Below are 18,749 nucleotides of genomic sequence, written 5' to 3' on the forward strand. Positions count from 1 at the left end.
ATGCTGTTTTTATGTCAACCAATCAGGATTAGCAAGAGATGCCACCTGAAAATTAGCTAATGGGGCCTCTAAAATATAATAGCAGCTGTCCGAGTCATGGGGCTTCTAGTCAAGGGCAGTAAGTTGGGCTTCATGGCTACTTCCCTTAGCTGGCACATTATTAACAATTATACTTTCATTGACCATGTTTTGGACATGTTTGTTAAATCTTTTAACCAAATGTATTTTGTCTCACCTAGAGGCCATTAAGCTTCAAATGGTCATGCAGCAGGGCTTCTATCCAGGTAATGATGCCAGCCCCAGCCATCAAGTCATCCTGTCTCCACTAGACAGAGCAGGGTGAGAGTTCCATGGTCCCCAGTAGGTAGGGACTGTGTCCCAAACATCATGAAGCAGTTACAGAAGAAAGACTGTCAGTCCCTCTGCCTCCTATAAATATTTATGGATATTATGTCTCTCAAGGGGGAATGAGGCAGGATAATAGGGTCTGGAGACAGGGAGCCTTCACTTTAGCCTCTGATTGGTCACAGGCCAAATCTTCATTTGCATAGGGTGTAACTTCACTTCAGCCTCCAATTGGTCATGGGCCACATCTTCATTTACAAAGGGTGTAACCAATAGGAAACCTCTAAAGGGTACTTAAACCCCAGAAGATTTTGCAACTGGGGTGCTTGAGCCACTTGCCCAAGCCTGCTTCTGCTCTGTGGAATGTACTTTCACTTCAGTAAATCTGTGCTTTCATTGTTTCATTCATTTGTTGCTTTGCTTGTGCATTTTGTTCAATTCTCTGTTCAATATGCCAAGAACCTGGACAACTTGTAATCAAGACCCTCCACTGGTAACACTCTGAGCATGATATTTGTGATGACATCAAGAAAGAACACACTGTGGAATTAGACACTGGCTCCCGAAGTGAGGAGCTGAGCAGTGCTAGAGAGGTAAAGAAACAGACAATCTTACAGAAGGAAGAAGAGAGGAGTCAGCCAACAAAACCCCTTCTTCTTCTCAAGAACCCCCAATGAAGGAAACGGGGGGGAGATGAGAGCAAAGGATCACCAAATAATGCTTCATCCTCCATGGATCCTGGAGTGAGGCTTAGTAGCCCACCAGGGAAGCCCAAAGACTGATCCAGTGTTGATGGTCAGTCAGTGGGGACCCCAGTTGGACCAGAAACTGGAGGAGAGAAAGATGGACCAGAAGAAGAGGACTTTGATGACCTCACCCAAGATGAGGAAGATGAAATGTCATCAGCTTCTGAGGAATCTGTGTTTTCTGTCCCAGAACTCCAGGTGAGAGCTGGAGAATATTCTCAAGTATTTTGTGGACTCAGTAATATGTTTAATTTATTGATATGCCACCTGCTTGCTTGCTGCACTATAGATAGGCCTAAAATCATTTGTATTTGATTTGTGAATGCATTATGGGACATGATTGTGGGGTTGAGGTGAAATGAGATGGAAAGGGTGAAATTTTACTGATTATATTAAACTCATTTACACATTCAATTCAATCACCTGACCACACTTTAAATGCCTTAAAAAATAGTAAATAGGGCCGGGTGCGGTGGCTCATGCCTGTAATCCCAGCATTTTGGGAGGCCGAGGCCAGCGGATCACCTGAGATTGGGAGTTTGAGACCAGCCTGACCAACATGGAGAAACCCTGTCTCTACCAAAAATACAAAATTAGCCCGACATGGTTGTGCATGCCTGTAATCCCAGCTACTTGGGAGGCTGAGGCAGGAGAATTGCTTGAACCTGGGAGGTGGAGGTTGCAGTGAGCCAAGATTGGGCCATTGCACTCCAGCCTGGGCAACAAGAGCAAAACTCCGTTTCAAAAAAAAAAAAAATAGTAAATAGGCCAGACTTGGTGGCTCACACCTGTAGTCCCAGAACTTTGGGAGGCCGAGGTGGGCGGATCACGACACAAGGTCAGGAGTTTGAGACCAGCCTGGCCAACATGGTGAAACGCTGACTACTAAAAATACAAAAATTAGCCAGGTATGGTAGCATGCTCCTATAATTTCAGCCATTCAGGAGGCTGAGGCATGAAAATCCCTTGAACCCAGGAGGTAGAGGTTGCAGTGTGCCAAGATTGCACCGCTGCACTCTAGTTTAGCTTGGGTGATGGAGTGAGACTCTATGGCAAGAAAAAAAAAAAAAGAGGCACATAAATATGGGCTAAGGCAAAAGAAAACTATTTTCAGGGTATATTTTCAGGGTAGAGAAGAAGTGCTTAGCTTTTAGCACAGTGCCTAGGACATAGAAAGCATTATGTATATGTTGGATGAGCAGATGCTTATTGTCAATGGTTTTAGTTCAATTCTCATCTTCATTTATTTTATTTTATTGTTTTTTGTTTTTTTTTTTGAGACGGAGTCTCGCTTTGTCCCCAAGGCTGGAGTGCAGTGGCGGCATCTCAGCTCACTGCAAGCTCCGCCTCCCAGGTTCACACCATTCTCTTGCCTCAGCCTCCCGAGCAGCTGGGACTACAGGCACCCGCCACCAAGCCTCGCTAATTTTTTGCATTTTTTAGTAGAGATGGGGTTTCACCGTGTTAGCCAGGATGGTCTCGATCTCCTGACCTCGTGATCCGCCGGCCACAGCCTCCCAAAGTGCTGAGATTATAGATGTGAGCCACCGCACCCAGCCTATTTTTTTTTTTGAGACAGAGTCTCGCTCTGTCACCCAGGCTAGAGTGGCACGATCTCTGATCTCAGCTCACTGTAACCTCCACCTCCCAGGTCAAGCAATTCTCCTGCCTCAGCCCCCTGAGTAACTAGGATTACAGGTGCATGCCACCATGCCTGGCTAATTTTTGTATTTTTGTAGGGATAGGGGTTTTGCCATGTTGGCCAGGCTGGTCTCAAACTCCTGACCTCGTGATCCGCCCACCTCGGCCTCCCAAAGTGCTGAGATTATAGGCATGAGCCACTGTGCCCAGTCTATTCTTTTTTTTTTTTTTTTTTTTTTTTTTTTTTTGAGATGGAGTCTCACTCTGTTACCCAGGCTGGAGTGCAGTGGCACGATCTCTGATCTCAGCTCACTGCAACCTCCACCTCCCAGGTTCAAGCAATTCTCCTGCCTCAGCCCCCTGAGTAACTGGGATTATAGGCGCGTGCCACCATGCCTGGCTAATTTTTGTATTTTTGTAGGGATAGGGGTTTTGCCATGTTGGCCAAGCTGGTCTTGAACTCCTGACCTTAGGTAATCTGCCCACCTCCAAAAGTGCTGGGATTACAGGCGTGAGCCACGGCACCTAGCCTTTGTTTACTCTTAAAATTGAACTTTCTCAGGCTCTCTCTTTTTTTTCCCCTTCTCTTCTAATGCCTTTCACACCGTCATTTGCTTAAAAGGAAGTTTTCATGTGTCCAGGGTATAGATTACGATGCTGTCTTTGCAGCTGTTGAGCAGGAACAAATCTTACATAAGATTGCTCTGAGCATCTGCTTCCTTTTCTCTCTGTGGCCTAAACTCTCCCTGTCCTGGCAACCAGATGGAGATCATCAGTTAGAAAATATTGAATAATTGTAAAATCTTTAAATAGAGATTAGTTTAATTTGAAATGTACAAGTATTCAGCATATGCTATTTATATATGTGTGTTCATGGATGTTTGTGTATGTGGTTTTGTGTGTGTGTGTGTGTGTGTCTCAATCCACCACCCACCCCATTCACCAGCCTGACAGATGACAGTGTTTCCAGAAGGAATGTAACTCATGCACATTTTTTCCATGTAAAGTTTTTTTTGTTTTGTTTTGTTTTTTTTTTGAGACAGAGCCTCACTCTGTCTCCCAGGCTGCAGTACAGTGGCCGGATCTCAGCTCACTGCAAGCTCTGCCTCCCGGGTCCACGCCATTCTCCTGCCTCAGCCTCCCGAGTAGCTGGGACTACAGGCGCCCGCCACCTCGCCCGGCTAGTTTTTTTTGTATTTTTTAGTAGAGACGGGGTTTCACCGTGTTAGCCAGGATGGTCTCGATCTCCTGACCTCGTGATCCACCCGTCTTGGCCTCCCAATCATGTTAAGTTTTATAAGAAGACCAAACAGCTGCCAGTCTTAGTAAAATGCTGTGAAGAGATCCAGCCACATCAGTGGAAGCTACCTATAGACAGAGAAGAACACCGGCTCCCATTCTGGTTAAAGGTACAACCCTCTTCCTCAAAGTCTGTGGGAGGCAGAAGGTCATGAAAGTTCTGAGAGAATATCAAGGGCTTCCTTAATTGACTAATGCTTTAGTTGTAGAACTAGGACTTCAGAAATCTTCCTCATTCACCTTTCTTCCCTTACTTTTCTGCCCTTCTCCGGGTCATTCTACAACATTTTCAAAATAATAGGTAAAATAATCATTTCCTAAAGGAAATTCAGAGAAGAGTTTCTAAAGTATATAATTGGAATGTGGTCTTTGTAGATTTGATATGCGGAGTTCCTTCTTGGAAAGATGCCTTGAGCTTGTCTCAGGTCCCTAAAACCTAGAAAGCCCAATTGTTTTTCCCAAATTTGTTGTTGTTGTTTTGTTTTGTTTTGAGACAGAGTTTTGCTCTGTCCACCCAGTATATGGTGCAATCTTGGGTCCTCGCAACCTGTGCCTCCCAGGTTCAAGTGATTCTCCTGCCTCCGCCTCCCGAGTAGCTGGGATTCCAGGCACATGCCACCACACCCAGCTAATTTTTGCATTTTTAGTAGAGATGGGGTTTCACCATGTTGGTCAGGCTCGTCCTGAACTCCTGACCTCAAGTGATCTGCCCACTTCAGCCTCCCAAAGTTCTGGGATTACAGGCCTGAGTGACTGTGCCAAGCTTCTTTTCCCCAAATTCTGACATATGCTGGATCAGAGTGTTCTTGTTTCCAATAGGCCAGTCTGCCATCCATCCAGGAAGAACTGCGGCACATGGCTGATGGTGCTAGAGAGGTAGGACATGTGACTGGAACCACTGAGATCAACTCAGATCGAAGCCTAGAAAAAGACAATTTGGAGTTGGAGAGTGAAACTCGGTACCCACTGCTATTGCCTAAGCGTGTGGTCCTGAAACTGAAGCCAGTTGCCAACCGTTTCCCCAGAAAGGCTTGGAGACAGAAGCGTTCATCAGTCTTGAAGCCCCTCCTTATCCAACCAAACCCCTCTCTCCAGCCTAGCTTCAACCCTGGGAAAACACCAGCCCAATCAACTCATTCAGAAGCCCCTCCAAGCAAAATGGTGGTCCGGATTCCTCACCTGATCCAGCCAGCCACTGTCTTACAGACAGTTCCAGGTGTCCCTCCACTGGGGGTCAGTGGGGGTGAGAGTTTTTTTGTTTTTTTGTTTTTTTGTTTTTTTTTGAGACGGAGTCTTGCGCTGTCGCCCAGGCTGGAGTGCAGTGGCCGGATCTCGGCTCACTGCAAGCTCCGCCTCCCGGGTTTACGCCATTCTCCTGCCTCAGCCTCCCGAGTAGCTGGGACTACAGGCGCCCGCCACCTCGCCCGGCTAGTTTTTTTGTATTTTATTAGTAGAGACGGGGTTTCACCGTGTTAGCCAGGATGGTCTCGAACTCCTGACCTCGTGATCTGCCCATCTCAGCCTCCCAAAATGCAGGGATTACAGGCTTGAGCCACCGTGCCTGGCCTCAAAAATTTTTAATTTGATTCTCATCCGTTGTTAGATTTGTATTAGCTTCTTTTTCTTTCTTCCTTCCTTCCTTCCTTCCCTCCCTCCCTCCCTCCTTCCTTTCTTTCTTCCTTTCTTTCTTTTTTCTCTTTTTTTTTTTTTTTGAGATGGAGTCTCACTCTGTCACCCAGCCTGGAGTGCAATGGCACGATCTCGGCTCACTGCAACCTCTGTCTCCCAGACTCAAGAAATTCTCCTGCCTCAGCCTCACGAGTAGCTGGGATTACAGGAGCCCACCACCACATCTGGTTAAGTTTTGTTTTGTTTTGTTTTGAGACGGAGTTTCACTCTCGTTGCTCAGGCTGGAGTGCAATGGCACAATCTTGGCTCTCTGCAACCTCCACCTCCTAGCTTCAATAGATTCTCCTGCCTCAGCCTCCTGGGTAGCTGGGATTACAGGTGAGCACTACCACGCTAGATTTATTTTTGTATTTCTTTAGTAGGGATGGGGTTTCACCATGTTGGCCAGGCTGTTCTCAAACTACTGACGTCAGATAATCTGTCCCCCTCGGCCTCCCAAAGTGCTGGGATTACAGGCGTGAGCCACCGCACCCAGCCTGGTTCACTTTCTTGTACTGGTTCTTAGCTCATCTGTCATGTGTGGGGCTAAGACTCAAGTTTATTTCAGAATATACTGCTTGTTCCTCATCCAGACATAGTCTCTCAAGAGCGCTACAGAAGCCACACTTGCTCTTTAGACTTCCTTTCTCAATATGAAGTAGCTGATTATCTTGTCATCTCAATTAAGGCAGTTACACTGCAGACTCTGCGTAGAGCTGACTTGACAGACTTACTTCTCATACCATTTTCCCAACAACTTTTTCCTTGACTTGCTCCATAATATTGAATAGGATTTGGCTTGGGTGGTGCATGTGGTGGAACGGGAAGATCAGGTGTTGCAGGGACGCAGAAACAATGTTTTTCATGTGTGCTACAAGGAGACAGCATCAAAGCTGCTGGAAAAAGCTGAAACAATCATAGAGCTTGCAACAAGTGGGGAAGTTGGGGTTGGGCCAGCAAGGACACCTACAAGCTGCTGTTGCAGTATGATGAGGACATTCTTGAGCAAGAGCCCCTCAGGGAGCAGAAGGACTTGGCTTTTGCCCAAGCTTGTCTGACCAGGGTAGGGAAATGTTGCTTCCTGTTACTGCCAGTCTCTATGACTATGGCTGCTTCTCCTTCAAGGGAGGTGTTTTAAAAAATAAAGTCTGGGCCGGGCGCGGTGGCTCAAGCCTGTAATCCCAGCACTTTGGGAGGCCGAGACGGGCGGATCACGAGGCCAGGAGATCGAGACCATCCTGGCCAACACAGTGAAACCCCGTCTCTACTAAAAAAATACAAAAAACTAGCCGGGCGAGGTGGCGGGCGCCTGTAGTCCCAGCTACTCAGGAGGCTGAGGCAGGAGAATGGCGCAAACCCGGGAGGCGGAGCTTGCAGTGAGCTGAGATCCGGCCACTGTACTCCAGCCCGGGCGACAGAGTGAGACTCCGTCTCAAAAAAAAAAAAAAAAAAAAAAAAAAAAAATAAAGTCTGTTTTTCAGGGTACAGCCTTTGTACGCCTCTGCTTTAGTTTTTCTGGCTAAAGATCTCTGTGAGAGAACCACAGGAGAATTAGAGTTCAATCGTAAGTATGCTTATTGTTAGTACCCACCACTGAAAGGCTAGCTTGCTTCAGGTAGACAGCAAGGGAGGGGTCCCCTGAGAGCCCCCAACCCATGGGTTAAATGCCTCATCTTCACATAACATAAAAAGCAGTCTGGAAAAAAAAAAATCCAACTGCAGGCGCCAGTAAGGGAACTAGCACAGGGGGTTGTATCTGGATACATGCCCACAACTGCACAGATAGGAGAACCTCCAGCCCACTTATAAAAACTTGCACAAACCTCTCACTCAGATAAGTGAACAAGGCCAGACATAGAAATGCCTTTTTCCTTTGTATAATCAGTGGGCTCCCAGGAGAATGTTTCTCCTTTTGTGGGCACAAACACAGTGGGCTCTGGTGGGTTCTGATGGGCACTTTCCTTTCAATTTTGGACTGTGAGCCTGACCTCTATGAATCATCTCTTCAGGTCCTGATTGGTCCCAGGCGAAGGTCCCAGGCCAAACTTTCACTTCAGCTACTGAAAAGTCCTGGGCCAAGCTGAGTAGCCCTTATAAATCTTCACTTAGCTCCTGACTGGTCCTGGGCTAAGCTAAATCATGCTTTCTGTAAGACAGCCAACAGACTAAGCATATTCCTTCCCCTTCCTAGTCTGTAAAAACCCCAGACACCAGCCTCATAGTGGGCAACACATTCGAGCCCTCTTCTCCACTGCAGAGAGCTTTCTTCTTCAACTTATTAAACTTTTGCTCCAACCTCACCCTTGTTACCATACACCTTTATGTTCTTGAACATGAGACGAATAACTCCAAGTACTATCTCAGACAACAAGAGACTGCTACATCTTGGTGCATTGGCAAGACTACAACATATTCTGGAGCATTGGCTGGGAATATAGGGATTAATCAGAAGGATGAATAGGAACGGACCTTTAACTCTTTACTTTCCAAGGCTTCTTGTCCTCAGTTTTGTCTCCCAAAAGCAAACAAAACACTGGCCTCCTGTCAGCCATTTTAAAACAGTTAGCATGGCTGCCAGCCTTAAGACTCAGCAGACAGGCTTGCTGGAGAGGACTTTGGCAATCCCCATTTGCCCTTGGGTGTTGGGAATTTTGGGTCTGTTCCAATTCAGTTTCCTTTCACAGAGGGCCTAGCCAGCATGTGGAATTGGAAGGAGGTCCTAGAGCAACTGAAGATTCCTGGCTGAGGCTACACATCGGTGTTACCTGAAGGTCCTTGACCTAACTCTGGTCCCTGACAACCTGTCAGGGCATCAGCACAAGGTCTTCCAGTCTTTTTCTATTGCATTATTTTCCTCCTTTCTTTTCATGGCTATCATGTCTCCTATCCCTTCTTTGTTTTTCTTTTTGTTTTGAGACGGAGTTTCACTCTTTCACCCAGGCTGGAGTGAAGTGGCACAGTTTCGGCTCACTGCAACCTCCACCCCCTAGGTTCAAGCAATTCTCCTGCCTCAGCCTCCTGAGTAGCTGGGATTACAGGTATGCACCACCATGCCCGGCTAATTTTTTTTTTTTTTTTTTTTTTTTTTGAGACGGAGTCTCGCTCTGCCGCCCGTGCTGGAGTGCAGTGGCCGGATCTCAGCTCACTGTAAGCTCCGCCTCCCGGGTTCCCGCCATTCTCCTGCCTCAGTCTCCCGAGTAGCTGGGACTACAGGCGCCGCCACCTCGCCCGGCTAGTTTTTTTGTATTTTTTTAATAGAGACGGGGTTTCACCGTGTTAGCCAGGATGGTCTCGATCTCCTGACCTCGTGATCCGCCCGTCTCGGCCTCCCAAAGTGCTGGGATTACAGGCTTGAGCCACCACGCCCGGCTTTTTTTTTTTTTTTGACACAGAGTTTTGCTCTTGTTGCCCAGGCCAGAGTGCCGTGGCATAATCTCAGCTCACCACAACCTCCGCTTCCTGGGTTCAAGTGATTCTCCTGCCTCAGCCTCCGGAGTAGTTGGGATTTCAGGCATGCGCCACCATGCCTGGCTAATTTTGTATTTTTAGTATAGACGGGGTTTCTCCAAGTTGGTCAGACTGATCTCGAACTCCCAACCTCAGGTGATCAGCCCACCTCGGCCCCCTAAAGTGCTGGGATTATAGGCGTGAGCCACCATGCCTGGTCAATTTTTGTATTTTTAGTAGAGACAGGGTTTTGCCACGTTGGCCAGGCTGGTCTAGAACTCCTGACCTCAGGTGATTCACCCACCTCAGCCTCCCAAAGTGCTAGGATTACAGATGTGAGGCACCATGCCAGCCATCCTATCCCTTCTTTGTATGCAATGTTGCGGGTGTTTTTACAGTCTAGGAATATAATCTTGCTGGATAGAATCAGTTGGTGCCTTAGTAATTAGTACTGTAATTCAATGAATTGTCTCTGTGGTTTCCTTGAAATAGGGGTATTCCAAGACCTGGATCTGAACACCTATTTATCTCCCAGTGATAGCACTCAGTTGGAAGGGGGTTATTTCTCCCCAAGAAACTATCCCCCACTTTATTAGGCTGTTTCTTTACCCATGTGAGAAGCCAGCACTGTCCAGGAGAACTAGACCGCCTTTCCATAAAACAAGTTAATTTTCTTCTGCTGGGAGGCATACTGTGAGGACAGCCTGTCAAACCCCAAACCTCTCTTTATAACTATTGTCTGAAAGAATTTGGAGTCAGTTTTTCCCAAGCATTTCTAATCCTACAGTGCCACATAGTGGAATATGATTTTTCTTTGTGGGGAGCCTTGTTAACTCTTTGTCCAAAACTTACAGTTCCTCAATTATTTTCCCTCTTGTGTCCCCCTTATCAGTGATCAGGCCCCATGCCCTATTTGTAGACAGGAAAACTACACTTCCAGCACCCCGGAGGAAGCCATTCTAGCAAGACAGAATTAGCCTCAATACTGTCCCCTCAAAGGAAGGACAGCCATTCAATCCTTACGTTTTTTTGAGGCACCTGTTCTGCATCCAACAACACTGGGATGGGATTCAAACAAAAAGGGATTTTATGTTTGGAAGTCAATCTATCCCATTCTCTGGAATTCTGATGTTTCTCTGGGGCCATAGCAAGGGAAGCCAGAGGTAGTATTAGGACACGTTCTCCATTACAGAGACTCTGGGGTACCTTGGGAGCCTTTTGGGCTGAGTTGGTCTAGGAAACCAACAGGGTGGACAGCTAGGGCTTTGTGCAGGTGAGCATGAATAGTTCTGCTGACCAGCTCCTCTGGATGCATGGGTGAAGGTCATGCTTCCATTCATGGGTAGCATCTATGATAATAGCCAGGACCCAGAGGATGCGAAGGAAGGAGGAGAAGGGGGATCCCATGCCTCCCTTTCCCTCCATCCTTGGTCATACCAAAAGCAGGAAAGGGAGTGAGGGATGCCTTATATCCCTTCTCTTTCTAGATGGGTAACAAACTGTTGTGGGAAGTCAGGGCCCCAAACGGAGGGACTGGCTGGAGCCGTGGCAGAAGAACATAAATTGTGAAGATTTCATGGGCATTTATCACTTCCTTAATGATACTTTCATAATTTCTTACGCCTGTCTTTATTTTAATCTCAATCCTATTATCTTCGTAAGCTGAGGATGTACGTCACCTCAGGACCACTGTGATGATTGCATTAACTGTACAAATTGATTGTAAAACGTGTGTTTGAACAATATGAAATCAGTGCACCTTGAAAAAGAACAGAATAACAGTGATTTTAGGGAACAAGGGAAGACAACCATAAGGTCTGACTGCCTGCAGGGTCAGGCAGAATAGAGCCATATTTTTCTTCTTGCGGAGAGCCTATAAACCGACATGCAAGTAGGGAAGATATTGCTAAATTATTTTCCCAGCAAGGAATATTAATAATGAATACTCTGGGGAAGGAATGCATTCCTGCGGGAGGTCTATAAACGGCCGCTCTGGGAGTGTCTGTCTTATGCGGTTGAGATAAGGACTGAAATATGCCCTGGTCTCCTGCAGTACCCTCAGGCTTATTAGGGTAGGGAAAAACTCCGCCCTGGTAAATTTGAGGTCAGACCGGTTCTCTGCTGTCAAACCCTATTTTATGTTGTTTAAGATGTTTATCAAGACAATACATGCACAGCTGAACATAGACCCTTATCAGGAGTTTTTGATTTTGCCCTTTGCCTCGTGATCTTTGCTTTGCCCTTTGCCTTGTGATCTTTATTGGCCTCAGAAGTATGTGATCTTTGTTCTCCTTTTTGCCCTTTGAAGCATGTGATCTTTGTGACCTACTCCCTGTTCATACACCCCCTCCCCTTTTGAAGTCCTTAATAAAAACCTGCTGGTTTTGCAGCTCAGGTGGGCATCACTGTCCTACTGATATATGGTGTCACTCCCAGAGGCCCAGCTAAAATTTCTCTCTTTGTACTCTTTCTCTTTATTTCTCAGCTGGCCAACACTTATGGAAAATAGAAAGAACCTACATTGAAATACTGGGGGCAAGTTCCCCCAATAACAAACCATCTGCAGTCTGCACTCTCCTCTAGTGCATGCTGAAACACTGGAACTCCTTTGATTGTGAGACTGAAGAAAAAACAACTTATATTCTATTGCACAAGGGCATGGCCATCTTACACACAGGAGGTCTGGCCTCCTCAGGGAAGCATTAATTTCAATACTATCCAACAACTATATCTTATTTTGCCCTGTGAGACAACCCACATCTTTGTAAGTGTTGTAAAATTAACCCTTCCCTCTTAGCAGCCATATCAGGCAAGCCTACAGAATATAATTCCCCAAAGTCAGAGAGGCAAACCCGTGAGGAACCCTCTAATGCAACTTCTCAGTGCCCTAACTGCCTCCCTTATCTGGGCCCCCCAATAGCCATATCATCAGCCCCTCCAGCTGTGCTACCCAAAAAGCCGCCAACTTCACTGTTGCCTTTGCAGGAAATGCCGAATGGACATGGTGCTACTAGGTTTCAAGTTCCCTTCTCATTTCAGGACCTTAGACAAATAATGGGATACCCAGGCAAGTTCTCTGATGACCTTCATAGATATATAGAGGCTTTCTAAAATCTAACCCAAGTGTTTGATCTTACGTGGAGAGATGCTATGCTACTTTTATGCCATACCCTAACTGTTGCAGAGAAACAGGAAGCCCTACAGGCAGCAGGAATATTCAGAGATGAACAGCATGTCTCCTATAACCAGTCAAAAGAAAAACCCAATCAAAAGGGGAAATGGGGTAAAAAAGAGACAAAATCCACTTTCCCAATAGGAAGAGAAACTATGCCCCTTTAAAACCCTAATTGGTGCCAGGCACGGTGGCTCATGCCTGTAATTTCAGCACTTTGGGAGGCTGAGGCAGGTGGATCACCTGAAGTTGGGAGTTTGAGACCAGCCTGACCATCTTGGAGAGACCCCGTCTCTACTAAAAATACAAAATTAGCTGGGCATGGTGGCGCATGCCTGTAATCCCAGCTACTCAGGAGGCTGAGGCAGGAGAGTTACTTGAACCCGGGAGGCAGCAGTTGCAGTGAGATGAAATCGGGCCATTGCACTCCAGCTTGGATAACAAGAGCAAAACGCTGAAAACAAAACAAAACAAAACTCTAATTGGAGTCCTGGTGATCCTATAGATGAGTGGAAAAGAAAACACTTTCTGATGTGCAAGCCTTTTAAGGCTTGCAAAGAATCAGAACCAAAACTCTTAATTACTCAAAACTGTCCTTGTTGAATCAGAAACCAAATGAAAATCTCTCAGCCTTTTTGGAAAGGATGTAAAAAGCTTTAATGAAACACACCTTCCTGTCTCTCAATTCAATAAAGAACAGGTTCATTACTCGGGCAGCCCCTGATAGCAGATGCAAGTTGCTGAAACAGGCCCTGTCCAAAGATCTTTCTAGTTTTTGTCACCCTCAAGTTGATACTTTGCAGTATGTAAAGACACTCTCCTCTGTGCCCCAACCAAGGAGGTCTCAGGAAGGTACTAAGGCTCTCCTCAATTTCATAGCTGAAAGGGAATATAGGGTCTCAAAATCTAAAGCTCAGCTTTTTCAAACTTCAGTGAAGTACCTGAGTCTGGTCTTATCAGAAGGGAATAGAGCACCAGGTAAGGAAAGGATTAAGCCCATTTCCTTTAACAGTTAAGGGTATTCTTAGGCATTACTGGATTTTGCAGACTGTGGATACCTGGGTATGGTGAGATAGCTTTCCCTTTATACCACCTCACAAAAGTAACTCAAGCAGCTAAAACTCACTCCCTAACTTGGGAACCTAAAACTCAAAAGCCTTTAACCAGTTAAAGCAAGTTTTACTTAATGCACCATTCCTCAGTCTTCTCATAGGGAGGGCATTTAATTTCTATGTATTACAAAGGAAGGGAATGGCCCTGGGAGTTTTAACTAAGGCTCAAGGTCCAGCTCAACAGCCAGTGGTTTACCTAAGCAAGGAACTTAGCCTGGTGGCAAGCAGTTGCAGCAGTGGCTTTGCTGGTGCCAGAAGCCACTGGGTTAAACACAGGGAATAATTTAACTGTTTGCACCCCACATAGTATAGCAGGACTGCTGTCCTCTAAGGGAAGTCTCTGTCTAACAGAAAAATTGCCTTATCAAAAATCAAGCTTTGCTGCTAGAGGAATCTGCAGTCCAGTTGAAAACCTACCCTTGCCTGAACCCAACCACTTTCTCCCACAGGAAATTGGAGAACCTGAACATGATTGTGAACAGATAGTGGTACAAACCAGTAAAAGAAATGATAAGGATTGGCTGGGCGCAGTGGCTCACGCCTGTAATCCCAGCACTTTGGGAGGCCGAGGCAGGTGGATCACGATGTCAGGAGATTGAGACCATTCTGGCTAACATGGTGAAACTCCCTCTCTACTAAAAATACAAAAACTTAGCCAGACATGGTGGCGAGCACCTGTAGTCCCAGCTACTCGGGACGCTGAGGCAGGAGAATGGTGTGAACCCAGGTGGCAGTGAGCTGAGATGGTGCCACTGCACTCCAGCCTGGGCAACAGAGCGAGACTCCATTTCAAAAAAAAAAAAAAAAAGAAAGAAATGATAAGGATCACTGTTTATATTCTCTGTAAAGTTTTGTTTAATGAAAAGGATTTTCATGAAGAGCACTCAGCTTAATTGACACTGGGTATCCAACCTACAGGTATGTTCAAAAGTCCTTTATGTTTTTCTCTTCATAAATCTTGTTTTTCTGGAAAAGGCTTTTTTTCCTCTGTCAACTGAATTACTTTTTCCCACTCTGTCTTGCCATTCTTGGTGCATGGATGAAAGGCCCTAGGATGACTTCTGGTGGCCTGGGACTCTTTGGGAAAACAGACAAGATGCCAGAAATCCCATTTTAGAAAAAAATATCTGTTTTCCACATGGAACCCCTGGAATCCCGCTTAAAATCTGTTTTTGTCTCCCAACTATGCATGTTTATTAGGCTCCAAAACGACATGCTTTTCTAGCCCTGTTCCTAAAAAGCTCCATCACAAACTGCTGGATCTTTTTTCTGTCTATATAGTCCTATATGAGTTATGTGTGTGATGTCTATTAAAAAACCCTCTAATTAATTGACTTAAAGAAGGATAAGTGCTTGGATTAAATATTTTTATAGGGATAATGAAGGCTTTGGTACCTTTCAGTTCATGTGACTTTAATTTTTTTTTTTTTTTTTTTTTTTTTTTTGAGACGGAGTCTCGCTCTGTCACCCAGGCTGGAGTGCAGTGGCCGGATCTCAGCTCACTGCAAGCTCCACCTCCCGGGTTCACACTATTCTCCTGCCTCAGCTTCCCGAGTAGCTGGGACTACAGGCGCCCGCCACCTCGCCCGGCTAGTTTTTTCTATTTTTTAGTAGAGACGGGGTTTCACCAGGTTAAATTATGCAGTGTGGGGAAAAGAAAGAGAGATCAGCCTGTTACTGTGTCTATATAGAAAGAATTAGACATAAGAGACTCCATTTTGTTCTGTATTTGAGATGCTGTTAATCTGTGACCCTACCCCCAACCTTGTCCTTGCAAGAGACATGTGCTGTGGTGACTCAAGGTTTAACGGATTTTCGGTTGTGCAGGATGTGCTTTGTTAAACAAGTGCCCGAAGGCAGTATGCTTGTGAAAAGTCATCACCATTCTCTTAATCTCAAGTACCCAGGGACACGTACACTGCCAAAGGTCGCAGGGACCTCTGCCTAGGAAAGCTAGGTATTGTCCAAGGTTTCTCCCCGTGTGATAGTCTGAAATATGGCCTCGTGGGAAGGGAAAGACCTGATCGTCCCACAGCCCGACACCCGTGAAGGGTCTGTGCTGAGGAGGATTAATATAAGAGGAAAGAAGGCCTCTTGGCAGTTGAGATAGAGAAAAGCATCTGTCTCCTGCCCATCCCTGGGCAATGGAACATCTCCGTGTAAAACCCGATTGTATGTTCTATTTACTAAGATGGGAGAAAACCGCCTTAGGGTGAAAGGTAGGACTTGCTAGTGCAGTGCTGCTCTTTATGCACTAAAAAGGTTTATGGAGATGTTTGCATATGCATATCAAGGCACAGCACTTTGTATTCATGTCACAGAGATCTTTATTCATATGTCTTACTGCTGACCTTCTCCCTATGCTGATCCTATTATCCTGCCACTTCCCTTTTTCTAAGATGGTAAAGATAATGATCAGTAACTGAGAGAACTCAGAGACCAGTGCCGGCGTGGGTCCTCTGTATACTGAGCACCGGTCCCCTGGGCCCACTTTTTCTTTCTCTATACTTTGTCTCTGTGTGTCATTTCTTTTCTCAAGTCTCTCGTTCCACCTAACGAGAAACGCCCACAGATGTAACGCCCACAGATGTGGAGGGGCAGGCCACCCCTTCAGTGCAAGTCAGATACTAGGCTTGCTGAATGTTCTAAGGTTGTAAACTGCTTCTTTGGCCTTTAAACTTGCCTGCTTTACAATTGGTAAGACCTGGGGACATATGGAAGTAACCATTCCCCTAACTATGCTGGAAGGAGTCAGACTTTATCTGCACCTAGCACATAATTAAAACAACTTTACCAGGTTTTACGTTCAAGTTTAAAATTGCCAAGAGTTACCATTATAACATGTAATTTAGACTACTGAAAATAGATTTACATGCAAGGTGTGCAAGAACAGTAAAATGTCTTTTTAGTCAAAGATTATAAGAAGGCATGGAAATGTACATTTTGCCTAGGGATAAAGGATTGTCTTAAATTAGATAAAATAAAGCAAAAAGTTTAAGCAAATGTGGAAAGATGGTAAAAATCTTCCAAAGGAAACTGTGAACATATTGACTAAATTCAAAAGGGATTTTCTGAAAATGGAGCATTGAAATAAAAGCACATGGCCACACACGGTGGCAACACCTGTAATCCCAGCACTTTGGGGGGCAAAGGCGGGTGGATCACCTGAGGTTGGGAGTTCAAGACCGACCTGACAAGCATAGAGAAACCCCATCTCTACTAAAAATACAAAAAATTAGGCGGGTGTGGTTGCACATGCCTGTAATTCCAGCTATCCAGGAGGCGGAGGCAGGAGAATGGCTTTAACCCTGTAGGCGGAGGATGTGGTGAGCCTAGATCGTGCCACTGCACTCCAGCCTGGGCAACAAGAGTGAAACTCTGTCTCAAAAAAAAAAAAAAAAAAAAAAAGCACAAGGTTTTCTTAAGATGCTACTCTCCTCTTTAGCAAGATTTGTAAAGGGTTATGAAAGGTTCATGAAAATCTGACCCCATGGTCAAACTGATTAAGATTGAATAGAATTGGGCAACCCTTGGCTGGGCGCAGTGGCTCATGCCTGTAATCCCAGCACATTGGGAGGCCAAGGCGGGCGGATCACGAGGTCGGGAGATCGAGACCATCCTGGTTAACACAGTGAAACCCCGTCTCTACTAAAAATACAAAAAATTAGCAGGGCGTGGTGGCGGGCACCTAGTTACTTGGGAGACTGAGGCAGGAGAATGGCGTGAACCCAGGAGGCAGAGCTTGCAGTGAACCTAGATCGTGCCACTGCACTCCATCCAGCCTAGATGACAGAGTGAGACTCCATCTCAAAAAAAAAAAAAAAAAGAATTGGGCAACCCTTCTGGGTCCCCTTTCACTGTGTGGAAGCTTTACTTTTGCTTTCACTTTACTTTCACTTTCACTTTAATAAATCTTGCCATCACACACTCTTTGGGTCCGCGTGTTTCTCTGATGGAGCTGTAACACTCACCCATGGCTTCATTCCTTGAAGCCCGTGAAACCACGAACCCTTCAGTCGAGAAAAGACCTTTGATTAGGAGAAGACTTCGCGTCTCATTCCCAGGGACCCTTCCAGGATTTCTCCAAAGCAGTAACATTGGACCCCTTTTGCTTGATGTTCTGTTCTATCTTCTGGCTAGAAATTGGAGGAAAACACCAGGCACCTGTCAGCCATTTAAATGTGACAAGCGGCCATGCACGGTGGCTCACGCCTATAATCCCAGCACTTTGGGAGGCCGAGGCGGGTGGATCATGACGTCAGGAGATCGAGACCATCCTGGCTAACACAGTGAAACCCCATCTCTTAAAAATACAAAAAAATTAGCTGGGCGTGGTGGCGGGCGCCTGTAGGTACTCGGGAGGCTGAGGCAGGAGATTGGCGGGAACCTGGGAGGCGGAGCTTGTAGTGAGTCAAGATTGCGCCAGGTACTCCAGCCTGGGCTACAGAGCAAGAGTCTGTCTCAAAAAAAAAGTGACAAGTGCAGCCACCAGACTTAAGACATGGGTGTGAGGCTTTCCGGGAAAGGGCTCTCTAACGACCCCTGGCCCTCTGGGCTGGGAGCGCTGGTTTGCCTGGAACCAGGTTCACCTTTCTCTGCCTTTCCTGGGAAAAGCCAAGGGCTGGCTAGAGGCAGAAAACTGTTGTCCCAAACTCCTGGCACTGACCCAGTTTAGATCATGGCATGGTGAGAAGCCTCTACTGCACAGCCACCCATGCATGCATTCCCTGCCTTTTCTGACCCATGCCTCCTGGGTCCTAACGTCCTCAGAGAAGACTTTCTTGAGGCCCTATACTTTAGGATCTTTCCTACCCCTGAGTCTAAGAATCTTTTGGCTAAGAGCCTAAGTCGAGTGGGGAGGTAATCCAAAGACCTTTGCCCATGGTGCCCCCAGGCTTATTCTTATGCAAATGGGTATCAATATACTTATACGGGACCTGTCCCTCATAACCTGTACCCTAGGCACTATCTGGAAGATCAAAGGCAGAAAGAGTGAAACTCCATCTCAAAAAAAAAAAAAAAAGAAAAAGATTAAAAAAAGCACAACAAGGTTTTCTTAAGATGCTGCTCTCCTCTTTAGCAAGATTTGTAAAAGGTTATGAAAGGTTCATGAAAATCTCATCTCATGGTCAAACTGATTAAGATTGAATAGAATTGGGCAACACTTGGCCGGGTGCAGTGGCTCACGCCTGTAATCCCAGCACTTTGGGAGGCCAAGGTGGGCACATCACGAGGTCAGGATCTGTATATAATACCATCCTACAGCTAGATCTCTTTTGTAAACAAGAGGGCAAATGGAGTGAAGTGCCACATGTACAG

At 45.9% G+C, this 18,749-nt stretch overlaps 1 protein-coding gene across 2 annotated transcripts in view; it reads left to right on the forward strand.

Moving 5' to 3' along the window:
* Positions 1-18,749, forward strand: part of LOC139359823 (YY1-associated protein 1-like) — a 26,043-nt gene continuing 7,294 nt past the window's right edge. Inside the window, exons 1-3 of one of the 2 annotated variants that reach the window (XM_071084105.1) lie at positions 1-1,289; positions 4,025-4,141; positions 4,851-5,274. In XM_071084105.1, the coding sequence (XP_070940206.1) occupies positions 1,242-1,289; positions 4,025-4,141; positions 4,851-5,274 (589 nt within the window). In that variant the 5' untranslated portion in view covers positions 1-1,241. The remainder of the gene's footprint in view (positions 1,290-4,024; positions 4,142-4,850; positions 5,275-18,749) is intronic. The other variant, XM_071084108.1, reaches the window with a different exon arrangement.

This window comes from Macaca nemestrina, chromosome 1, assembly GCF_043159975.1.
Source record: "Macaca nemestrina isolate mMacNem1 chromosome 1, mMacNem.hap1, whole genome shotgun sequence".
Lineage (NCBI taxonomy): Eukaryota > Metazoa > Chordata > Mammalia > Primates > Cercopithecidae > Macaca > Macaca nemestrina.